Genomic DNA, 25853 nt, shown 5'->3' with positions numbered 1-25853 from the left:
TACGCGATAAATATTTGCCTCATCATTACTCTATTACCGTTTAACTATTTGCCAAGGCGCATGCATGCGCTTGTGCGTTTTTGACCCGCGTCAAGACAATGAAGGTTTGTTGGTTGATTGATATGGATTTAGTACAACCAAACAGTTATAGAATTCACCCTAGCACGGTGCGATGCCCATCTGAAGTTTGATGAGCGGGAGAGCAAACAAAAAGGGTGAGGTGAGCCTTGGAAGAATCATGAATTACATAAGAGGATACAGAGTGTCATCCTTCTTCTATTATCCCCTTCTGCTTCTAATTGTACACCCAGTTTCATAGGTTTTTTTTTAAATACTTTCAATTTTTAAACCAACCTATTTAAGATCGAGTATTTAAAACTGTAGAACCTTTATGGCAGTCGATATTAAACGCTACTACCCCTTTAAATGTTTTTCTTCTGTTATAATTACAATTACAATACATTTATTAAATCTACTAATTGCCACATTTACATATGGGGTATTTTACACTCGTGAGGAAGGGCTCCACGACGCGGGTAAAATACGTGTCTTAAAGAGTAGTTCAGTAGGTTTGTCACGTGAGACATGTAAATATCAGAATATCTGAAGAGACGCCGACTGAAATAGGTCGGATTATGATGCGTTCGGAATATACTACCAAACTGAGGGTTGAACAGGGCCTTAGTCGTTGACCTTAGAGAGTAAATTAAGAAGAAAACAAAACAAAGAAAGAAAGAAATCATGGAAACAAGTTTGAGTTCCTTCGAAAATGGACCAAACTAAAGATTTCTTTTCTGACAGCAAACCTCAATATTTTAAAGGAAAAGTTAGACTGATATAACATTATAACATTAAAAGAACGGGTTTTTTCTAAGTATAAAAGGTAAAATATTAATAAAGAAAATAAATTATCTCTTATTACAAAATAATTAGCATTTAATTAGTCTTAAAAATAATCAAGGACTACTGCGCCACCCGCCATTGGTTTAGTGGAGTCTGCTAAACCGAACCCTTACCTCTCGTCAGCATGTGAGAATTCAACCAATCCCGTAGGGGTAAGAGGTTCGGGCTAGCTGACGCCACTAAATAATGGCGGTAGGCGCAGTAATCCTCGTTCCTAAGACTAATTAAATGCTTATTATTTTGTAATAAGAGATTTCCCTTCTATTTTTAGAAAAAAGGCCGCTCCTTAAAAGGTATAAAGTTATGTTGCCTGAACTTTTTCATTCAGAGAGAAAAAAAAGTGTTTAAACAGTCAAAAACTAGCCTTAAAAACACATTTTTCGGTAAAACACTGAAGGCAATTAAGCAATTACTACCTTAATTGATCCCTTTCCATAAGAAGTTGATCAATTACTTCCTCCGCGTCTTCATGATCCTTAGGAAAGGAGCACATATGTAAACATTTAATAGTACAGTATAATATCATTCTAGCATATATTTTTATATTGTAATTTAAAAGGATCGCCAGACTAACAGCGTATTTTGTCACTTATGTTACTCAAATTTGACAGTTACTGTAAAATGACTCATAGAAGAACAAAAAAGACACTCACCTGCATTTCTTCTATTAGATGTTGAAGTGTTTGTAGCCAACTAACAGCGTGACGAAATTCTTCCGAGTTTAAAATTTTAATTTCGTTCTGCAATAGGATCACACAAGTCTTATGTTTCGAAAAGCTATATTTTATGAAGCGATTCCTATATATATTTCGACCGCGTATACTAGCGTTTGCAAATGTCGACCGAGTACGCTCGCGTTTTGCAAATGTCGACCGAGTACGCTCGCGTTTGCAAATTTCGACCGCGTATACCCGCGTTTGCAAATGTCGACCGAGTACGCTCGCGTTTTGCAAATGTCGACCGAGTACGCTCGCGTTTGCAAATGTCGACCGAGTACGCTCGCTTTTGCAAATTTCGACCGCGTACACTCGCGTTTGCAAATTTCGACCGCGTACACTCGCGTTTTTGCAAATTTCGTCCGCGTATGCTCGCTATGTTTCAATTCTATGGCCAAGCATGTTTATAATGATTTCAGCGTTTTTCAAATTATACATATGTACATTTTGATTTGAAAATTGGCATACCGAGTTTCTAATAAAGATATGAAGCTGATACTTTGCGTAGCAGCGTATATAGCCCGTGCTATTGAGAATTTCTAAACGGCATATACAATTACCAATGCCAATACATAATATAATAAAGAAGAATGTTTTACCGAGAGTTCGTATATAATCGCACCAGTTCTCCATCCATGGTGTAAAGTTAAGTCAGCTAGATCACTGTATATTTGATCACCGAAGTAAAGGACAGAGTTGCCATGCCAACCAGTCATCTCTTGAAGCTGTTTTAACGTGCCCTGCAGATACAAGTCAAATCCTTTCTGTTTCTGATCGCCAAAACTATAGCATTTCTTTTAACTACCTCAATGTAGACTTTCCCCTTCTCCAACGAAGTGACCCTTTCCCAAAGCTGACTTTCCGTGTCCGGGTTGTACCTTCTAAATGGTCTATTAAAGAAATGCCAATTCAACTACCAGTCAAGTTTTCATAGTTTTAAATGCCATAACCGGAGCGAGCAAAGCGAGCTCCGCAAATTTGGGGCTCTGCTAAAATCTCAGACAAGACATTTTCAGGTCACCCTTATACTTTTTCTGAGGTTTATAAAAATAGGGTGATTTAAGGACCGAATACCAATTTTAAGGTAGATTAAGGACCTTGTAGGAAAATAGGGACTTTTAGGGACCTGGTGGGAGCCCTGTCAGTGTCATTCAACCTTACAAAGTGCGTCCTACCACCCTTTGTAAAAAATTTAACGACTGACTTTCATGCTACTATCCCTTTAATACTGACAACCATTATAAAAGTGATTAAAAGACTGACCTGGACTGATCAGTAAAAAATTTGGGTTTCCTCGCCTGGGCAACAACAAGATCGAAGTATTTCGCCCAATCTGGACCAATCATGTAGCTCATTCCCTTGTCACTACAACGAAATATTTGTATTATATCAGGGAGCCATATATTTTTGCAGAAGGAAGGAATAATTTCGCTGGCTTGGTGCTCATGATAGTTCAGTTCGCCTCTCATGAAAGATGGGGAAACAAAGTAGGCAGGGTGGCTAATGTGTAATTTCTCCATTCGCGAAAACAATGAGATGACAATTGATTAGGGATTAAAACAACGCGCGGGTCACGTGGTTCCTTACAAGTTGACTTACCTTACGAACTCCAGTGCTGGCTTGGCGAACGTCACGTGGTTTCCCTACAAGTTGACTTTCCTTACGAGCTCCAGGTTTGGATTGCAGAAGGCAGGGACCATTTGTGGGCGGGATTTGTAAGGGAACGAATAAATCCCACCCACAAATGGAGTTCGTAAGGAAAGTCAATTTGTAGGGGAAACCACGTGACCCGCGCTTTGCTTGAAGCTAAAAATTGGGCGAATATATTCCTTCCTTCTATTTTTAAGATAGAGCTCCCTGATCAGACAACGGTGTTTTGAGAAACTAGATCTTACACAAATTTAAAAGGGCTATTAGTGATCAAAAACATTTTCTTGCCGGCTTCTTGAAGCCTTTTTAAAAACGTGATCAAATCGGGTTGTTTTTCGAGGTACTGATCTAAAAATTCAATTTGTATATAATGGGGTAAAAAAAGCTGGTTGTTTATTTAATTATTTATTTACCTATGCAATCTTGTTCGGAAAGTAATCTATGCATAACTGGATGAATGCTTCGAACAGCTGTCTGAACATGAAATTATGCTATTTCGTAAAATTGTTCATAACTGATTAAGCCCCTTTTGTGAACAACTTACTTGAATATCATAAAACAAAATTTCAGGATGATAAGCTATGTTATGGCGGTCAAAGTATTCAGTTACATTTGAGAGTAAACAAATTTCTGGCACTGAAAATAGGTCGTTAAGTTGTTGCATGGCTGCACCCTGAATAGTTATTATATTATTTTTATTAAGACATATTTTAAGGGCATTTTTCTCAAAATTACTTCGCCGGGCGATCCTCTAATTAGTTGCTGAGGGATGTACGATCCCCCATAAATGCCACGGACTTCTTCTTTCGTTAAAGGAGTCAATCCCCTGAAATGCAAATGGACAATCTAGAAAAGAAGGGACGAAAAACACTAATCCGAATGCGGACCTTAACAAGCTAAAAAAAACCCAACACCTTTCATTATTATTTTGTGATAATAACAGACTTTAAAAATCCAGAAAAAACATGCCAGAAAATATATCCTTTTAGACTTTTAAATTCATTTGAAGTTTTAATTAGGGGATGAGGCTCTTAGTTTGACCTGCCCTATTGTTGTTGTTGTTGTTGTTGTTGGCGTAGTGTCAGAGTACCGCCTTTGGCAGTATAAAATTTTTCGTTCGTCATTGAAGGGAGAGTGAATAGGAGAGGATTATGGTGAGGTGATATTTTTTATTCGTGTATTTTTGAATGAAGGGGCTCATAATAGTAAGTTTAAACATTGCATTTAACTCAAACGTCTTTTAAGGGTTAGGCATATGTTAAAGGGTAATCATTTTAGCGCTCTTAAAGTCTTCGTATCGAGGGGCTTCTCGCTCAAGTTTTATGTTTGTGCCGCAGTATTACAATTATAACATAAGTAAATAAATGTTAAGAAATTGAAGTTAAAGGAAATACAATGGAGTTAGAATTACTAGTAATCATTTTCGCGCAGCTAAAGGTAGCACATCGAGGAGCTATTCGCACAAATTTTCTGTTCGTCTTTTAAGTACAGTACGAATGTGGCTACTATTACCAGCCCATCTTGTTTTTTGCCAATGGCGGAACTTTCGAAAACAATTTCACCACGCAGCGCCATTGCGTAACAAAAAAATACAATAGTTTACTCACGTAACGCCACCTGATGACAAAATATTACACTAAGCATCTCTTTATGAGTAAAATATGATAGAAAATTTTATAAAACAATTTCGGTTGTGCACTTTCTTTTGACGTCTAATGTTGAGAGCACTTTATAAAATAGGCCACGCGCTTTTGAATAAAGGTGTATTTAGATTGTAACAGCTACTTTTGATGAACAAAATTATTTATATACACTTTCCCAAGTGCTAAACTATTTATTTTAAAACATTTATAAGAAATTTTATGCTGTCTCTCTCTGCCTTGATAAACTTTCACAAATATTTCAGTATTTTGGCACTTTTTGGTAAAATTAGTCAACAGCAAATAAACAATACAGTTCTGGGGACTTATAAATTATTCAAGTAACAAAAACTATTTATTACCTGTAAACACTGCCATATTGAATTTGATGAAAAGAGTCAATTTTCATCAATAAACCCTAAAATATCGATGTATTTCCAGTTATTGCTTACGCGTGTTGTGTTACATTTCTTAGTAGGCCTAGTTTTACCTTATGAATATCATAATGCAATCCTCTTATGGCAAAACCCGGTCGATACTCCAAACTTTGAATCTCTGTAGGGTACTAAAATTCTTTATATATTAATTTTTTGTAACAAATTAATTTAAAGTGCCCAAGATTATGTATGCCTACTTTAAATTTGCTAATTAGCCAATCTTTTCCCAAATCATAAATGAGGTAATGTAAGGATTCTTTATAGACAGCGAGTGTGTAATCGTAATCAAACCCATAGACTTGAACTTTGGATAAATCAAGTTCATTATTTGCGAAAATTCCATATGGATCAACGTCAGGGGGAGGAAGGTCGACTGAAAATATAATTTAATTTTGAAAAACGTCACAAAACTCATCATTATCGGAAGGTAAAAAGCCAGTGGCGCCATCTAGTTTCAACAAATGGAAATAAACCAAAACTAGTCTCTAGAACTGTTGTTTTTCTTTGAATATCGGCTTATTTACAAACATTTATTTGTATCATAGTTAATAGGAACAAAAACTGGACAAAGTTATTCAATAAATACCTTCACACGCTTCTTTAGCAGCGTAATATTTTTCCATGATTTCATTTTTGTCCCCGACATCGCTAGAGAGCTGACGTTGGGGTCTAAGACCGATTGTTTTTGGAGTGGGTTTAATTAAATATCTACAATTTAAAGGTTTATTGCTATAAGGTCGCGCTATCACGACTGTTTTGAGATAACTCTTATCTGATGTCAAAATATTTCTCGATAAGGATTGCCTTAACTCGTTCAACTTTCGACAACATCGATGGATGAACATTTTGAAAACTGTCTTTACGATTTTTAACACGAATGTAAATATAAATGCAACTTTCCGAATAAAGAAATACGACTGGTGGAATTGGGAAATAAAAAAATTACATTAAAGGTCAAATACGTTAGGCACGGATGTTTGAAACTTGGATTCTATGATTTCTATCTATCAGTGTAGATAGCAGACGACAAATTGTCTTACCATAACCTCCATAAGTAACATAAGAACTATAAGAATGTCTTTATCTTTTGTGGGAATTTTCCGAAAACTATTATCATCATATAGACTAGTGTCGTTAGAAAGGGGGTGTAGACTGTATAACCCTCCTTCTAAGCGTGCTCTTATAAGAGGGGATGCTGTACACCTCCAATAGGGGGATGGCATTTGCGCTAAGAGATAGAAGGGCATGACGTTTGCATACGTAGTACTGACACTATACTATTTACACATTGGACAGTATTCGCTAAGGCAATGGAACTTTACACGCTTTTTTCAATGTTCAAACTTGCCACGCTCTTTATTTACTAATTCTAATATATTAAACTGAAAAGAAAAACCTCTAATTGCTTAACCATAAACTATCTAAACATACGTAATTTTAGCGACTTCAAGAAATAATTTGGAAATTTTAGGCAAAGAAATTTAAGAGTAAGAACAACTGATTGCCATTGTCTGGTTTCTCTGATAATTTGCTCAATACTCAATAGGCTTCCTTTGCGATATTATGTTACCTATATACACTAAGAAATAGATTAGACTCTGGATGAGAATGGACAAATAAATCTTTGCTTTTCAACTAGCAGACGAAGCGTATATTTAGTTATCATTTTGAAATCCATACCTTTTATCCCGTCGTCAGTACAGCGGAAAGAATCGGCTCCTCTTGATTCTTGAACCTTATACAGCCGCTTCCTATTGATCAACCACTACCTAGTAGTACCTACTTTCTTTCCTATGAGATTTAATATTGCAAATTCATACGCCTTAGGTTACTTTATTTTACCAAGTGTGGTTGAACATCACTTCATCGAAGGAACAGAGTCCAAAATCGATGATAAAATTAAACGAACTTAGAAAAACGTTCAGATAGTGTTCTGGAATGTTTTGTTACTATTGCTATTTTGAGATTAGAGGCTTATTCTGAAGATTTTTTCGAAAGGAAATCAATATAATTAGCTTTGGTGCGTTTTGCGACAATGACACATCTTAATGGAGTTGGTTCCGATCAAACAAAAAATAGTTGATAAAAGTCTGGGCGTTATTTCCAGCGGAATATGTCTCCAACCAGCGGTAGCCAAGACGTCCTTGTGATGTTGGGCGATATAATTAGCCGCTGTCTTTTTAACTTCTTCCAAATCAAACTTCTCAGCAATCAGCAAAACTTCAGCCGCTTTTTCGACGCAGATACTTTCTTGCATGCGTTTAATGCAAATAGATTTCAGACCATAAAGCAAACACAAGTTGGCCACCTCGATCAATTGAAAACAATTTTTGTCTATATTTGGAGGAGTTCGTCCAGTGTAAATGAAGTGCAAGGCATCTTGGACCGTGTCCGTTTCAAAAATGTCGCTCCAATTCACTGAATTCTCTTTGGATTCACTCATATCAGTTAGGAACATGGCTTGGAAGTACTCGGATCTCGCTGCCAAAATGGCCTTGTGGCATGGAAAGTTCTTTCCTTTCGTCTTGATGACCACGTCAGTTAGAATACCTTGGTCCAACATGTGCTTAGGGTTAAGTGGCTCGAATTTCGTCTCATCGCATGAACCCAAACTAACGGCTAGGATTATTTCTTGGATAAAAAAAATTACCCTCATTATAGATCATTCACTCAAAAATACACGTAATTTAGGTGACCATTATGAGAGTTCTAAGCAATACGTTCCTTCAGAAGGGGATAACAGAAGGATGACACTATCCTCTTAATACTTATGTAACATGATTCTTCCCAGACTCACCCTTTTTGTTTGCTCTTCGACACATCAAACTTCAGATGGGCATCGCACCGTGTTGAATACTATAACTGTTTGGTACTAAACCCTCAGCAATCAACCAACTAACCTTGATTGTCTTGACATGGGACACAAATCCACGAGCGCGCTTTGGCAAATAGTTAAGCGGTAATGAGGGAACTATTTATCGTATATGTGATTCGGTTTAGTAACTTTACTCCAAATGTTCTGATGTTGGGAAGAATCATGTTACAATTATCCCGCTTCACGGTACACTTCTCTCGAAGAGAAGTATTATATACTTCTGGTTCCTCTCACCTTTTACGTCTGGAAAATGGAGATTTATATTTTCATGGAGGTATCTCAGACTAAAAATGAACTGGAAATGGAAATTGTTGTAGCTGGGTCCGTTCATGAAACGCTTTGTGCGAAGGACAACTTCTTTGTCAGCCTTGTATCCGGACAAGAGGTCCACTTTGCAGTAGCATTGATTGTACTTATACTTGAGATCACTTTGCTGGCCTAGAATTGTTATCCAGGTGTCATCACCGTGCGAATAGACTACGTTTATCTTCCAGTCATGAGAGTATTCGCCCATCTTATCGTAGACATCAAGATTTAAAGGCCATGATATATTTCCATAGAATGGTCGAGCTAATGTCTTCTGGAATTTCTGTTTACGTATACGGTATGTTCTATCAGAGTCCATTTTTATTCACCTAGAAAAAATCTAAAATAAAATATACTAGATTAGTTTAATTTTACTGACAGTAGGCTTAGAATTGTCAGTTTTTTATAATTCCATAATTAGCATTTACAACGACGGCAACAACATATCAAGGCGGTAAATATTTTAACTTCGCTATGTTGAAAACATTTTTTTGTTCGATGTTATTCTTGGCAATAGCTTCACCTATCGTAATTATGGTTTATTGCGATTTGGTATCTATGGAAACAGGAATACATAGATTTCTTCTAATTTCAATCTTTAATAGATCCTATCTTGACCTTTCTGCTTGAATTAAAGGGGGGGAGGAGGGTTCGAAACCAAAACATTACTCACAATGGATTTCAAACTTGCAAATTGAGGGTAACATTTTATTGCAAATATCATTCTTACACAATAGCATAACGCATGCTGCTAACATTTTTTACAGTGCTGGGTTGTTACGTTTAACTAATGACGTACATATTGTAAGAAATAATATAAATGATTTGATGACAAGACACATTGCCCAATAACATTGGTTTGAAGATTTGAAGAACATCTTCATCATAGCAAAACTGGGATACTTAATCAAAAATTTAAATCACAATAAGTTAATAAAACAAATTAAAAGTTTAAAAAAATAAGGATTTAATCGAAATATTCGAATGGGATTACATGGAAAATGTGAAAAATAAAAAACAATCGTTCGTAATAGTTCACATTATATTGATATATTTTATAAACTAATGGTAAAAATTCCTCATTGTAAAATCATATGTAAATAAAACATCTTGCAAGTTTTAAAAAAATACGAATTTATTTAATCATAGCGCTTGTATCGGATTACACATAAAATGTAAAAAATAAAAAACCATCGTCTGTACTTAAAAAAAGTTTCCGCCTATACTACTCAGGTGTTAAGACGTTTTTCACCCCATACCCTCTTGATTTTGATGCATATGCCAAGTGGCTCCTGTTTCAGCTTATCAATTTGTATTTCAACTCTTGGTAAATCCACGTTTTTAGCCTCACTTCACGCAGCCTTTCCAATTCCAAGCGTACAAAGCAAAGCCTATGCCTATCAACATCTTAGTGTATACCTCGCATTCTTCACATAAAGCACGTTTCTAGCATTTAAGCTTATCATTTCAACATGTCCGCATACTTCGTGACTCCTATTTCAAAAGCAATCTCCGTCCGCACTCTTGACATTTGTGAAGGGAATGTACTGAAAGGCTGTGACGTTCCCATTAGCTTTTTACTGATGTTTGAAAATAGCAATAATTGCACTTGTAGTATTTAACTGTTTTGCTGTTTCTAATGTTAACAACATCGAACTACGACGGCTTTTAAATTTTGGCCAAATTTGTTTGATGTGGTACATCGTTTTATATTTCTTCAAAGCTGGCTAGCAATCGTACGACAGCCTACATTCTTCACATTTATCGGCCAAGTGTCGACTTTGGTGCATAAAGAGAAGGCTATTAGACCTCGTGGTATAATGGCAATTAATGGTTTCTCGGGCCCAAGTGTCGGCTTTGGTGCATAAAGAGAAGGCTATTAGACCTTATTGCATAATGGCAATTTTTACACTTGAAGGGCTTCTCGGGAAAATGGATTAACTCAAGCTCTTTCAACCCACTTTTGAATCGAAATAATTTTTTTGCACTTTTAACAAACAGACGCAATTCCGTGTATAGTAGTTACGTGATTGGGCAAAGATGATGCCAATGACAAATTTGGTGTTTGTAGGCAGCTTTACAGTTTGCACACTTCAACGGCTTTTCTGGCATGTGCATCATAAGGTGTTTTTTTTTAAAAATACGCATTCCAATGAAAGACTTTGTTGCAGTGCGAGCAAAGCTTTTTTTCTCCTCGTTTTCCATTCTTAGAAGCATTATAATTTTTATCATAATCATATTTATCTTACACAGTTGAGTTACATGTATAGCTCTGAAACTCAATTTTAAAATTAACGCGTTTGCACATCGGCAGAACCCACCCATAGAGATGAACCCATCTTCTCAAGCTTTATTGGTATGTTTACATTGCAGATCGATTAGTTAGACATTTCGATACATAAAAGTTCCTAGTATACTAATAAAAAGTTCAAAAAATTCACGCAACACGATACGAACATACATACAACGAGAACACAACTATTATTAAACGGAGATATGTAACGTGAACAGCGGTGTATAATGCAGGAAACAACCAGGGCTCCCGGCTTGTATAATACAAAGAGAAAAAATATTTACTTAAGTCTAAAATTGTTCATAGATATTTTTGTCTTTCTCAGTCTTACTATATCTACCGCGCTATATAATAAGTTACGGTTAAGCCTTGACGTCCTAGTCACGTAGAAATACTCGCGTAGCCACTTACTTGAGGTTTTAAGTTGATATAAAGGTAAATACAATCGGAGAAGTTCTTGCAGAAATTTATTAGATGGCTGAAGGTGGTTTAAAATTGAGTATAGTTTAGACGATAGTATAATAACACTTATTGTACTTCACTGTTGAGTGTCGACCCTGCATTCGCGTTTTTACCGGAGATAGCCGTACAGTAGTGCGCGACAATAGACTCTATTTGTGCGACGTAGATGGAGCCGGATGCTGCAGTCTAGGACGTGGTACAATGTGGCTCATCCCGATGCTCGTAAGCGTTTCGTTATAAATTTGGCGTTTCTAGTGGAAGGAGGTCGAGAAAAAACGTAAAACCGAGTACGCTGATTTTTGTATGGCCTGCTTTAAGAGCTATTTAGCAGAATACTAGCTTTGAAGACCGCGTTCTTCGGCGTTCAGTATAGAATTGAGATCACATATTGATTTCTTCCTACCTGGGAATTTAAGCGCTTGCCTAGTACACGAATTCCAGGTTAAAAGTACTTTTAAAATTGAAGCCGTGTCACAATGTCCGTAGCTTTTGACGGAACCCGAATCAAGGACGAGCCCACAGATAATTCCCCTGAAAATAATCCAAACCCAAATCCCAAGTTGTACTATGTAGCTCATATTGAGCCTGTAAGCGTTAAGGTAGAACGCGATCCTGATGCTCCACACGACTCCACTGACAACCTAACCGGCAAAATTGTACTCAAGTTACCAATACAAGTTTCTGTTCACGAACACCCACCACCAGCAAACTCAACAAACCTCATAGACGTATCAACACAATTTTTATCCAACGGAATTTTCCCAGCTACACAGCTTCTAAATTGCGAAAATTTACCAACACAATCTCTAACCCGCGAGAATTTACCAACACAATCTCTAACTCGCGAGAATTTACCAACACAATATCTAACTCCTGAGAATTTACCAACGCAATCTCTAACCCACGAGAATTTACCAACACAATCTCTAACCCGCGAGAATTTACCAACACAATCTCTATTTCACGAGAATGTATCAACAGCGCTTTCAACAAACGAAAATTTACCAACAGTGCTTTCAACAAATCAGAATTTACCAGCAGTTCTTTCAAGAAACCAGAATTTACCAGCAGTTCTTTCAAGAAACCAGAATTTACCAGTAGTTCTTTCAAGAAACCAGAATTTACCAGCAGCACTTTCAACCCATGAAAGCATACCTACACAGATTCGAAGTCAAGGGAACTTACCCCTGGATGTTTCAACCAATAAGAACATACTGGTTTCGAGGCATGGAAAAATACCACAGCACTCGACGAACCTACACTCGAAAATGATGCCAGATGAATCAAATGACGAAAAATTTTACTGCGATGAATGCGATAACTGGTTCCTTCGCTACATAAACTTACGACGGCACAAATCATTGATGCACAATGAAGAAAGCGTATTTTTGTGCGACCATTGTGGCCTAAGATTCAAAACTGCCAAAAATTTGCAGTTTCACAAAATGCTTCACCGTAAAAACGTACAACTGAGCAAATTGCCCAGCAATCAATGTTACCGGTGTGGGCTAACTTTTAAACTCAGTCAAGATTTGCACTACCACAAACTGGTCGTTCACCATATAGAGTTACAAATGGGCCAATTTCACTGCAACAAATGCGTAAACGTTTTTATCGGTCAAGTAGAATACGCGAATCATTATGCCACAGCGCATTTTGGAAAAGATATGGATATTGAATGGTCTAATACCAATCAGGAAGGCGAAATGCTTAATATTAATCCGGAAGTTAAATTATCTAATACTAATCGAGTAGGTCAGTTGTACAATACTAATCGAGTAGGTAAATTGCCTAATATTATTCGATTTAGTAAAACGTCTAATACTAATCCGGAATTTGAAGCTTCTAATTCTAATCCGGAAGTTGAAGCTTCTAATTCTAATCCGGAAGTTGAAGCTTTTAATACTGATGTGGAAGTTGAAGCTTTTAATACTGATGTGGAAGTTGAAGCTTTTAATACTAATCCGGAAGTTGAAGCTTTTAATACTAATCCGGAAGTTGAAGCTTTTAATACTGATGTGGAAGTTGAAGCTTTTAATACTAATGCGGAAGTTGAAGCTTCTAATACTAATCCGCAAGTTGAAGCGTTTAATACTAATCCGGAAGTTGAAGCTTTTAATACTAATCTGGAAGTTGAAGCTTTTATTACTAATCCGCAAGTTGAAGCGTTTAATACGAATGAGCTGCAAGTTGAAGTGCCTATTAAGCAAGAATTTGATGAATTTAACATTATAGAGGAAAAACCAGTTCAATGTGGCCAATGCCCATTAATCTTCGAGAGCGAATTGCTCTTAACGAATCATATCGTCGAACAGCATTACCTAAAAATACAGACTGTGCTAACTCTGTCAACCAAGGAGATACCAGAACCAGAACCCAATGTGTCATCCGATAATAACCAAGAGAAGGAATTAGCGCGATGCCCAATATGCAACAAACAATGCAAAACCCCGCGTTATTTAAAACAGCACATGGTAGTTCACGAGCCGAAGGACGCGTCTTTTAGATGCAATCAATGCGATTATACTACAAAGTTTCAAACGCATTTAATTGATCACCAAATGGTTCATTTCTCGGATGTATTAAAACCGTTAAAATGCGGTTACTGCTGCAAAACATTCACTAAAATGACCATCATGAAAAACCACATGAAAATTTGGCATCAAGACGAAACTATCAATAAACGTAAGAAAAAGAAAAAAGGTTTCAAATGCCAACAATGTCGAGCCAAGTTTAGACGTAAATCGCAGCTAAAGTACCATCAATCCAACTTTCACTCCAACAACGTGTATCACTGTTACCGATGCGAATTTCAATTTAACAGTAAACTACATCTGAAGTATCATAAAATGAGGGTTCATTGCGATAGATCGGGTATTAACGAAAAGCCTCATGTTTGCGTAAAATGTTTGCAGGCTTTTTCCTCCATATTGAAATTGCAGAAACACAGGGAAAAGAGTCACAGAAAAATTAGATTGCATGTCAAAAACAAGAAAAAGACACCACGCACCAGACAGTCGGAGGAAACGCTTATTATCACAATACAGGACGAACCAGAAACGTCTTTGGTACCTGAGTCCGAGACGCTTGATAAAACTGGAAATTTACCTAAAAATAAATTAAGACAACTGTTATCAACGCATAAAATAAAACCATGCAAAGTGTTGTTGGAACGAATTTCGAAAGAACATCTTCAGATTCTAATGGCGTCAAAATTCCCTAGATTGGGCGTGTTTCAGAATTTGAAACCTTGCGTTGTTAGATTGAAGCGGTTATCCAAAAATTATATCATGAAAGCTTTGCGTCCAAAGTTTAAAGTCCGTCAAACGAGGCAAGAAGTGTGTTTAGAATAAGCGACCCTAAGAACTGAGGCGGTTATAAAACATAAACAATAACGGTTGCTAATTACAACTACCAGGATAGAAATTACATCTATCCCTGTAACTACTATACCATAAGTTCATTATATATGTTATAAATGTTTATTATAAATACATGTGTTATAAATTTGGCATGAGAAAACGTTAACTCCGTTTATACCCACCTGCAAAAAAAGTAGATCAATGTTTAATTATTATTATAATTAAAAACTTACTGAAAGCTGCGTCGCTTAAACTTTTGTCTTCCCACGAACAGTTGTTAGTAACCGGAGTCAAACTTGGATAATACATTATAAACTTATGTTAATTTAATGAATGCTGTCAAAAACTAATGTAAAATACAATGGGAATAAAAAAAATGTGAAAATTTGGTTACAAGAAATGTCCTAATTTAGTCACGTTGTTTAGCGCCGCCTAGCTAAAAAAAATCCGGGTCATATGAAGGCAACATAATTTCACCATTAATCTTTTAAATTAATTATAACATAGGCCTACTTATTAACAAAGGCAATAGTTATTCAAATGAAATTACATATTTATACCCCGTTAATAACAAACAATGTTTGATCATATCATCAGATATTAAAGTTACAGCTTACTTTTCATTTTGGTATCTTATTTAAAGCTTTAACAGGATTTGACAAGAGAAGAAGACCCATAAATATATATATTTTTTTTTTCAGTTATATTTGGTCCATTAAAATTTCTTTATGGTAAATGTGTGATTTAATGGATCTGATCAGAATATAAAAAAGTGAATAGCGATGTGCCCTTCTTGGACATTTTAAAGCAATTAAAAGATAAGCTTATTATAATTAATTCAATCTATTTTAAGAAATAAGTATTTGAACAAAAACAAAATGACATGTGAAATAATAAGAAATAGCGAGGATATTTTTCGAAGTTGTAATAATTAGATCCATGTTACCATATCGCTGTTTTACGTCAGTGTTAAATTTCTACGGTTAAGTAAGTATAAGAGAATCGCATTTAAACTTTGAAATAATAATAATTTTCGAGGCTTTCTTTCGATTTAAAATGATAATCTTACCAAAACAAAAAAAAAAAAATATTCAAAGTTTTTACTGAATTTGACAAGAATAAACTTATATTCTTAATGGTTTTGATTTATATAAATTATAAATGAATAGAAAAGGTGAATAACGATGGAAATTTTGAATCAATTAGTAAAATTAAGCGTGTTATAGCTAATCTTATCTATATTAAGCTGCAATATTAACCCATTCTTGGTAATGTAACGAGAAAAAAGACACGCGCAATAGATTCTTATTACTTGCTGGTGCGAGTTGATAACAAATGTTTCTCGTACAGAAATCGGGAGATCTTTGTCCAAATTGGAACAATGTTGCGATGATTTATGCTCTTGTAAACTTTCTTCGGAATAAGCGGAAAATTCGCAAAAATCGCATTTAATATTTGCAATGCACATTATGCTTTTCAAGGCTTTCTTTCGATTTAAAATAATAATCGCATCTGTCGCATCGAAGAAACTTGTCTTTAAGATGAGCGCATTTTTCGTGAACTAACATTTTCCGCTTGTAAACGGTTGTAAATCCGCATTTGGTGCAGGTTAACGATTCATGGGCGCGTTGGTGGGTTTGCATGCTATTCTTGACTTTCGTGGTAAAGTTACATTTGTCGCATACTAACAATTTTAACGTATCGTGCTTTTGCGAGTGTTTTTCTAAACTCCAGTCATCTTTAGTACGAAAATCGCAGAATTGGCATTTGAACGGTCTATCCTCGGTGTGCGACCAATAGTGCTCTTTTAAATCATTGGCGAATGTTGTGGTAAAATCGCATTCTTCGCACTTCTTGAATATCTGGCGTTTCAAAATTGCCTTTTTCTTGGCAGCAACATTGCGGGTGTGGCTCGAATGAATCATCTGATGGACTTTGCTTTGGTGTAAAGATAAATGTTTCTTAAACTTTGTTGTAAAATTGCACCTATTGCATTTGTGTGGTCTCTCGTGAGAACATTTTCTCGTGTGCCGATCTAAAGTCCATATACGCTTTGTAGAAAAATCGCACAAATCACACTTGTACGGTTTTTCGTTAAAATGTACCACCTTGTGCTTATTTAAAGTGTATTTACGCTTTGCAGAAAAATGGCACAAATCACACTTGTACGGCTTATCGTTAGAATGTACCAACTTGTGCTGATCTAAAGTCCATTTACGCTTTGTAGAAAAATCGCACAAATCACACTTGTACGGCTTTTCGTTAGAATGTACCAACTTATGCTTATTTAAAGTGTATTTACGCTTTGCATTAAAATTGCACAAATCACACTTATAAGGCTTATAGTTAGAATGTACCAACTTGTGCTGATCTAAAGTCCATTTACGCTTTGCAGAAAAATCGCACAAATCACACTTGTACGGCTTTTCGTTACAATGTCCCATCTTGTGCCGATTTACAGTGAATTTACGCTTTGCAGAAAAATCGCACAAATCACACTTGTACGGCTTTTCGTTACAGTGTCCCATCTTGTGCCGATTTACAGTGAATTTACGCTTTGCAGAAAAATCGCACAAATCACACTTGTACGGTTTATCAGTCGAATGAACCACGGCGTGCCTTTTCAAGTAGAGTTTTCTTTTGGTTGAAAAATGGCACTGGTCACATTTGTGCAGATTATTAGGTTGGTGAGTTTCTTCGTGTGCCTTTAAATTTTTTCGTGCTTTGAAAGATTTATCGCATAATTGGCACCGGTGCAGTTTTGCGTTGGCGTGAAAGGATCTATAATGGGGCTTCAAATTGAACTTGAGCTTTGTCGAAAAAGGGCAGTGTTCGCATTTGTACAGTTTCTCGGTCGAGTAAAGTCGCGTGCGATTTCTTAAAATCATTCGAGTCTCGCAAACCTTTGCGGGTTTACGGCAACTACGCGGGTTTTTGACCGAATTGCGTGTACCTCGCATTTTTAAACGATAATCGTAGTGTTCGGAAGCAAATAGTTTTTAATCCGAATCGAACCGTTTGTGCCTCTTGAAAACTAGTTAGGATGATAAATAAATGTTGTTTCAAATGGTTGTAAGGCAACCTTTTTGTAGACAGCTTGCCAGATTCGATTAAAGTTCTATTTTCCTCGCCAGTTCCTGTTCGAAGTCCAAGAAGAGATCTAATTACTCTGGTCACAATGGCCAAAATCCTGAAGAAGAAGGAAAAAAGAAGTAATATTCAATAAAACACGCATTCAGTAATGCGAATTATTTATATAGGTAGAATCACTTTATTCACTTGGGCTCGTCAGTAATTTACCTTAATTCTAGTTAAGTCGTTTTAAGAAACGTTATTCATAAAATCATTTTAAACTTAGCTATTGTTGACGTTTGACTTCTAGCGAACCCCTTTTTCACAATTTTTGTAAATTTAGGGTTTATAAGGTGATAGATTCACAGTAAATGATAAGAAAACTCGCAATTGCGTGAACCTTTGGTGGAAGCCCTGCCATTGGGAGGATGGACGTTTCTCGAAACCCTAGCCGATCACCCCGTACATCTTAACCCTAACGATGATGATGGATTGGAGTAGGAGCCCATATTGCTTTCTTTGAACTTCGAACGCGGTCCGAATATTGCGAACACGTTTGCTCCGATTTGCCAACTGCGAACGCGGTGGCAGACACACCCACACAGACACGTCTAGTGTAATGCCTCTCCGTGACGTCATATTCACTCGGAGAGGTAAAAAGAAATATAATTGATATTAATTATTTTAATCGTCATTATTTTACCTTAATTCTAGTTAAGTCGTATTAAAAACATTACTGTTAAAATCATTTTAAACATAGGTATTGTTGACGTTTGAATTGCAGCTTATGCCTCTTAAACAATTTTTTGGAAATTTAAGGCGATTGATTCCCGATAAAGTATAAGAACTAGCGCAATTGCGTGAATCTTTCGTGGAAGTCCCGTCTTAGGAAGCTAGACGTTTCTCGTAACCCTAACGATGATAATGGAGTAGAAGAAAATATTGCTTTCTGTGAACTTCGAAATCGGCATGAATATGCGAACACGTTTCCTCCGATTTGCCAACCGCGAACGCGGTGACAGAAAGAAACAAACACACATCGTAACACCCCTCAGTGACGCCATTGTCACACGGCGTATAACTTGAAGGTCATATTAGGCAATACAATATCACCAAAATCTTTATTTCCATTTAGGGATAAGTACGTACTAATAAATGAAAGCAACAGTAAATACAATGCACGTATATCATTTTGCTGGTTTCACATCAAACAATACATTAATACATAACCGATCTATTATTTTTTAAACAATTTAAATTTGGTAACTTACAAAAACAATTTATTAAAAGCTTTTACCGGATTTGACAAGAATATGTGCAACTAGCGTATAATGGTTGTGATTTAAACAAATTAACCGAAAACATAAATAGCGATGTGCCCTTCTTGGACATTTTAAATTAATCACAAAATAAGTTTATTATAGTTATCTTTCTTTGTTAACTTTCTAGTTTCTAAGGTGAGTGTAGCAAAATCGCATTTGAACTTTGAAATACACGTTACTTAACGCTTTTCGAGGCTTTATTTCGATTTAAAATAACGAATGATCTTACCAAAACAATTTAATTAAATCTTTCACTGAATTTGACAAGAATAAATTTATAATCTTAATGGTTCTGATTTATATAAATTATAAATTAATAGAAAATGTGAATAACGACGTGCCAGTCTTGGAAATTTTGAATCAATTAGTAAAATTAAGCGTGTTATAGCTAATCTTATCTATATTTAGCTGCAAGTAATATAAACTTATTCTTGGTAATGTAACGAGCAAAAAGGCACGCGCAATAGATTCTTATTTCTTGCAGGGGCAATTGTTGGTGGCGAGCTGATAACAAATATTTCTAGTGCAGAAATCTCCAGGATCTTTGTCCAAATTGAATTAATGTTGCGTTGTTTTATGCTCTTGTAAACTTTCTTCGGAATAAGCGGAAAATTCGCATAATTGGCATTTAATATTTGCAATGCACATTATGCTTTTCAAGGCTTTCTTTCGATTTAAAATAATAATCGCATCTGTCGCATCGAAGAAACTTGTCTTTAAGATGAGCGCATTTTTCGTGAACTAACATTTTCCGCTTGTAAACGGTTGTAAATCCGCATTTGGTGCAGGTTAACGATTCATGAGCGCGTTGGTGGGTTTTCATGCTATTCTTGACTTTCGTGGTAAAGTTACATTTGTCGCATGCTAACAATTTTAACGTATCGTGCTTTTGCGAGTGTTTTTCTAAACTCCAGTTATCTTTAGTACGAAAATCGCAGAATTGGCATTTGAACGGTCTATCCTCGGTGTGCGACCAATAGTGCTCTTTTAAATCATTGGCGAATGTTGTGGTAAAATCGCATTCTTCGCACTTCTTGAATATCTGGCGTTTCAAAATTGCCTTTTTCTTGGCAGCAACATTGCGGGTGTGGCTCGAATGAATCATCTGATGGACTTTGCTTTGGTGTAAAGATAAATGTTTCTTAAACTTTGTTGTAAAATTGCACCTATTGCATTTGTGTGGTCTCTCGTGAGAACATTTTCTCGTGTGCCGATCTAAAGTCCATATACGCTTTGTAGAAAAATCGCACAAATCACACTTGTACGGTTTTTCGTTAAAATGTACCACCTTGTGCTTATTTAAAGTGTATTTACGCTTTGCAGAAAAATGGCACAAATCACACTTGTACGGCTTATCGTTAGAATGTACCAACTTGTGCTGATCTAAAGTCCATTTACGCTTTGTAGAAAAATCGCACAAATCACACTTGTACGGCTTTTCGTTAGAATGTACCAACTTATGCTTATTTAAAGTGTATTTACGCTTTGCATTAAAATTGCACAAATCACACTTATAAGGCTTATAGTTAGAATGTACCAACTTGTGCTGATCTAAAGTCCATTTACGCTTTGCAGAAAAATCGCACAAATCACACTTGTACGGCTTTTCGTTACAATGTCCCATCTTGTGCCGATTTACAGTGAATTTACGCTTTGCAGAAAAATCGCACAAATCACACTTGTACGGCTTTTCGTTACAGTGTCCCATCTTGTGCCGATTTACAGTGAATTTACGCTTTGCAGAAAAATCGCACAAATCACACTTGTACGGTTTATCAGTCGAATGAACCACGGCGTGCCTTTTCAAGTAGAGTTTTCTTTTGGTTGAAAAATGGCACTGGTCACATTTGTGCAGATTATTAGGTTGGTGAGTTTCTTCGTGTGCCTTTAAATTTTTTCGTGCTTTGAAAGATTTATCGCATAATTGGCACCGGTGCAGTTTTGCGTTGGCGTGAAAGGATCTATAATGGGGCTTCAAATTGAACTTGAGCTTTGTCGAAAAAGGGCAGTGTTCGCATTTGTACAGTTTCTCGGTCGAGTAAAGTCGCGTGCGATTTCTTAAAATCATTCGAGTCTCGCAAACCTTTGCGGGTTTACGGCAACTACGCGGGTTTTTGACCGAATTGCGTGTACCTCGCATTTTTAAACGATAATCGTAGTGTTCGGAAGCAAATAGTTTTTAATCCGAATCGAACCGTTTGTGCCTCTTGAAAACTAGTTAGGATGATAAATAAATGTTGTTTCAAATGGTTGTAAGGCAACCTTTTTGTAGACAGCTTGCCAGATTCGATTAAAGTTCTATTTTCCTCGCCAGTTCCTGTTCGAAGTCCAAGAAGAGATCTAATTACTCTGGTCACAATGGCCAAAATCCTGAAGAAGAAGGAAAAAAGAAGTAATATTCAATAAAACACGCATTCAGTAATGCGAATTATTTATATAGGTAGAATCACTTTATTCACTTGGGCTCGTCAGTAATTTACCTTAATTCTAGTTAAGTCGTTTTAAGAAACGTTATTCATAAAATCATTTTAAACTTAGCTATTGTTGACGTTTGACTTCTAGCGAACCCCTTTTTCACAATTTTTGTAAATTTAGGGTTTATAAGGTGATAGATTCACAGTAAATGATAAGAAAACTCGCAATTGCGTGAACCTTTGGTGGAAGCCCTGCCATTGGGAGGATGGACGTTTCTCGAAACCCTAGCCGATCACCCCGTACATCTTAACCCTAACGATGATGATGGATTGGAGTAGGAGCCCATATTGCTTTCTTTGAACTTCGAACGCGGTCCGAATATTGCGAACACGTTTGCTCCGATTTGCCAACTGCGAACGCGGTGGCAGACACACCCACACAGACACGTCTAGTGTAATGCCTCTCCGTGACGTCATATTCACTCGGAGAGGTAAAAAGAAATATAATTGATATTAATTATTTTAATCGTCATTATTTTACCTTAATTCTAGTTAAGTCGTATTAAAAACATTACTGTTAAAATCATTTTAAACATAGGTATTGTTGACGTTTGAATTGCAGCTTATGCCTCTTAAACAATTTTTTGGAAATTTAAGGCGATTGATTCCCGATAAAGTATAAGAACTAGCGCAATTGCGTGAATCTTTCGTGGAAGTCCCGTCTTAGGAAGCTAGACGTTTCTCGTAACCCTAACGATGATAATGGAGTAGAAGAAAATATTGCTTTCTGTGAACTTCGAAATCGGCATGAATATGCGAACACGTTTCCTCCGATTTGCCAACCGCGAACGCGGTGACAGAAAGAAACAAACACACATCGTAACACCCCTCAGTGACGCCATTGTCACACGGCGTATAACTTGAAGGTCATATTAGGCAATACAATATCACCAAAATCTTTATTTCCATTTAGGGATAAGTACGTACTAATAAATGAAAGCAACAGTAAATACAATGCACGTATATCATTTTGCTGGTTTCACATCAAACAATACATTAATACATAACCGATCTATTATTTTTTAAACAATTTAAATTTGGTAACTTACAAAAACAATTTATTAAAAGCTTTTACCGGATTTGACAAGAATATGTGCAACTAGCGTATAATGGTTGTGATTTAAACAAATTAACCGAAAACATAAATAGCGATGTGCCCTTCTTGGACATTTTAAATTAATCACAAAATAAGTTTATTATAGTTATCTTTCTTTGTTAACTTTCTAGTTTCTAAGGTGAGTGTAGCAAAATCGCATTTGAACTTTGAAATACACGTTACTTAACGCTTTTCGAGGCTTTATTTCGATTTAAAATAACGAATGATCTTACCAAAACAATTTAATTAAATCTTTCACTGAATTTGACAAGAATAAATTTATAATCTTAATGGTTCTGATTTATATAAATTATAAATTAATAGAAAATGTGAATAACGACGTGCCAGTCTTGGAAATTTTGAATCAATTAGTAAAATTAAGCGTGTTATAGCTAATCTTATCTATATTTAGCTGCAAGTAATATAAACTTATTCTTGGTAATGTAACGAGCAAAAAGGCACGCGCAATAGATTCTTATTTCTTGCAGGGGCAATTGTTGGTGGCGAGCTGATAACAAATATTTCTAGTGCAGAAATCTCCAGGATCTTTGTCCAAATTGAATTAATGTTGCGTTGTTTTATGCTCTTGTAAACTTTCTTCGGAATAAGCGGAAAATTCGCATAATTGGCATTTAATATTTGCAATGCACATTATGCTTTTCAAGGCTTTCTTTCGATTTAAAATAATAATCGCATCTGTCGCATCGAAGAAACTTGTCTTTAAGATGAGCGCATTTTTCGTGAACTAACATTTTCCGCTTGTAAACGGTTGTAAATCCGCATTTGGTGCAGGTTAACGATTCATGAGCGCGTTGGTGGGTTTTCATGCTATTCTTGACTTTCGTGGTAAAGTTACATTTGTCGCATGCTAACAATTTTAACGTATCGTGCTTTTGCGAGTGTTTTTCTAAACTCCAGTTATCTTTAGTACGAAAATCGCAGAATTGGCATTTGAACGGTCTATCCTCGGTGTGCGACCAATAGTGCTCTTTTAAATCATTGGCGAATGTTGTGGTAAAATCGCATTCTTCGCACTTCTTGAATATCTGGCGTTTCAAAATTGCCTTTTTCTTGGCAGCAACATTGCGGGTGTGGCTCGAATGAATCATCTGATGGACTTTGCTTTGGTGTAAAGATAAATGTTTCTTAAACTTTGTTGTAAAATTGCACCTATTGCATTTGTGTGGTCTCTCGTGAGAACATTTTCTCGTGTGCCGATCTAAAGTCCATATACGCTTTGTAGAAAAATCGCACAAATCACACTTGTACGGTTTTTCGTTAAAATGTACCACCTTGTGCTTATTTAAAGTGTATTTACGCTTTGCAGAAAAATGGCACAAATCACACTTGTACGGCTTATCGTTAGAATGTATAACCTTGTGCTTATCTAAAGTCCATTTACGCTTTGTAGAAAAATCGCACAAATCACACTTGTACGGTTTTTCGTTAGAATGTACTACCTTGTGCTTATTTAAATTGGCCTTAAGCTTTGCAGAAAAATCGCACAAATCACACTTGTACGGCTTATCGTTAGAATGTTCGATCTTGTGCTGAACTAAAACCAATTTACGCGTTGCAGAGAAATCGCAGAAACCGCATTTGTACGATTTTTCAACAGAATGTATAGATTTATGCGAATTTAAATAGCGTTTGCGTTTTGTAGAGTAATCGCACGAATCACACTTGTACGGCCTTTCGCTAGAATGTGTCAACATATGTTCGTGTAAATTCCATTTACGTCTTGCAGAAAAATCGCACAAATTACACTTGTGCGGCTTTTCGTCAAAATGTACCATCATATGTACAGATAAATTCCATTTACGCTTTGCTGAAAAATCGCACAAATCACACTTGTACGGTTTGACAGTCGAATGGACCACGGCGTGCTTTTTCAAGTAGAGTTTTCTTTTGGTTGAAAAATGGCATTGGTCACATTTGTGCAGATTATTTGGTTGGTGAGTTTCTTCGTGCGTCTTTAAATTTTTTCGTGCTTTGAAAGATTTATCGCATAATTGGCACCGGTACAGTTTTGCGTCGGAGTGAAAGGATCTATAATGGGGCTTCAAATTGAACTTGAGCTTTGTCGAAAAAGGGCAGTGTTCGCATTTGTACAGTTTCTCGGTCGAGTAAAGTCGCGTGCGATTTCTTAAAATCATTCGAGTCTCGCAAACCTTTGCGGGTTTACGGCAACTACGCGGGTTTTTGACCGAATTGCGTGTACCTCGCATTTTTAAACGATAATCGTAGTGTTCGGAAGCAAATAGTTTTTAATCCGAATCGAACCGTTTGTGCCTCTTGAAAACTAGTTAGGATGATAAATAAATGTTGTTTCAAATGGTTGTAAGGCAACCTTTTTGTAGACAGCTTGCCAGATTCGATTAAAGTTCTATTTTCCTCGCCAGTTCCTGTTCGAAGTCCAAGAAGAGATCTAATTACTCTGGTCACAATGGCCAAAATCCTGAAGAAGAAGGAAAAAAGAAGTAATATTCAATAAAACACGCATTCAGTAATGCGAATTATTTATATAGGTAGAATCACTTTATTCACTTGGGCTCGTCAGTAATTTACCTTAATTCTAGTTAAGTCGTTTTAAGAAACGTTATTCATAAAATCATTTTAAACTTAGCTATTGTTGACGTTTGACTTCTAGCGAACCCCTTTTTCACAATTTTTGTAAATTTAGGGTTTATAAGGTGATAGATTCACAGTAAATGATAAGAAAACTCGCAATTGCGTGAACCTTTGGTGGAAGCCCTGCCATTGGGAGGATGGACGTTTCTCGAAACCCTAGCCGATCACCCCGTACATCTTAACCCTAACGATGATGATGGATTGGAGTAGGAGCCAATATTGCTTTCTTTGAACTTCGAACGCGGTCCGAATATTGCGAACACGTTTGCTCCGATTTGCCAACTGCGAACGCGGTGGCAGACACACCCAGACAGACACGTCCAGTGTAATGCCTCTCCGTGACGTCATATTCACTCGGAGAGGTAAAAAGAAATATAATTGATATTAATTATTTTAATCGTCATTAATGTACCTTAATTCTAGTTAAATCTTGTTAAGAAACGTTATTCTTAAAATCATTTTAAACATAGGTATTGTTGACGTTTGAATTGCAGCGTATGCCTCTTTAACAATTTTTGGAAATTTAGTGTATATGAGTTGGCCGATTCCCGATAAAGTATAAGAACTAGCGCAATTGCGTGAACCTTTGGTGGAAATCCCGTCTTAAGGAAGCT

General features: G+C 36.3%; 3 protein-coding genes across 4 annotated transcripts; all 3 read right to left on the bottom strand.

Annotated features, from left to right (window-relative positions):
* Positions 1-446: 446 nt before the first annotated feature.
* Positions 447-6434, bottom strand: Nt5c (5' nucleotidase C). Its single transcript, XM_089862805.1, has 14 exons — positions 5933-6434; positions 5544-5719; positions 5400-5474; positions 5272-5327; positions 4005-4095; positions 3814-3942; positions 3683-3743; positions 3515-3617; positions 2883-2984; positions 2425-2509; positions 2219-2359; positions 1557-1643; positions 1320-1378; positions 447-693 (listed from the first exon to the last, which is right to left on the bottom strand). Exons 1-14 carry the CDS (start codon positions 6189-6191, stop codon positions 489-491), a joined length of 1629 nt encoding a protein of 542 aa, XP_089718931.1. The 5' UTR covers positions 6192-6434; the 3' UTR covers positions 447-488.
* Positions 6435-7163: 729 nt separating this feature from the next.
* LOC149588279 (protein roadkill-like) lies at positions 7164-11370 on the bottom strand. Of its 2 annotated transcripts, none has more exons than XM_089862815.1 (3): positions 11232-11370; positions 8456-8867; positions 7164-7977 (listed from the first exon to the last, which is right to left on the bottom strand). In XM_089862815.1, the coding sequence occupies exons 2-3, from the start codon at positions 8844-8846 to the stop codon at positions 7358-7360; spliced, it is 1011 nt and encodes a 336-aa protein (XP_089718941.1). In that variant the 5' UTR covers positions 8847-8867; positions 11232-11370; the 3' UTR covers positions 7164-7357. The 2 variants fall into 2 exon arrangements, with proteins under 2 accessions (XP_089718941.1, XP_089718942.1); XM_089862816.1 differs by having other exon boundaries at positions 8456-11073; positions 11232-11367.
* A 7455-nt stretch (positions 11371-18825) lies between these two features.
* On the bottom strand, positions 18826-21477 carry LOC149588278 (uncharacterized). Its single transcript, XM_089863041.1, has one exon. It carries the CDS (start codon positions 21176-21178, stop codon positions 19667-19669), a length of 1512 nt encoding a protein of 503 aa, XP_089719167.1. The 5' UTR covers positions 21179-21477; the 3' UTR covers positions 18826-19666.
* Between the last annotated feature and the right edge of the window lie 4376 nt (positions 21478-25853).

This window comes from Phalangium opilio, unplaced genomic scaffold (genome assembly GCF_054372755.1).
Source record: "Phalangium opilio isolate 3A_F unplaced genomic scaffold, DU_Popi_V2 ptg000662l_1, whole genome shotgun sequence".
Classification (NCBI taxonomy): domain Eukaryota; kingdom Metazoa; phylum Arthropoda; class Arachnida; order Opiliones; family Phalangiidae; genus Phalangium; species Phalangium opilio.
This window is presented reverse-complemented; position numbering and strand designations above follow the sequence as displayed.

Bases quoted from the DNA above. Each gene is read 5' to 3' on its own strand.
- LOC149588278 (XM_089863041.1), bottom strand. From the start codon at position 21,178: ATGCGAGGTACACGCAATTCGGTCAAAAACCCGCGTAGTTGCCGTAAA.
- LOC149588279 (XM_089862815.1), bottom strand. From the start codon at position 8,846: ATGGACTCTGATAGAACATACCGTATACGTAAACAGAAATTCCAGAAG. The intron at 7,978-8,455 runs GTGAGAGGAACC...TTTTTATCCAAG, and splicing joins CCATTTTCCAGACGTAAAAG to AAATAATCCTAGCCGTTAGT.
- Nt5c (XM_089862805.1), bottom strand. From the start codon at position 6,191: ATGTTCATCCATCGATGTTGTCGAAAGTTGAACGAGTTAAGGCAATCC. The intron at 5,328-5,399 runs GTAAAACTAGGC...TCGATATTTTAG, and splicing joins TGCATTATGATATTCATAAG to GGTTTATTGATGAAAATTGA. The intron at 2,510-2,882 runs GTCAGTCTTTTA...TTTCTTTAATAG, and splicing joins TTTTTTACTGATCAGTCCAG to ACCATTTAGAAGGTACAACC.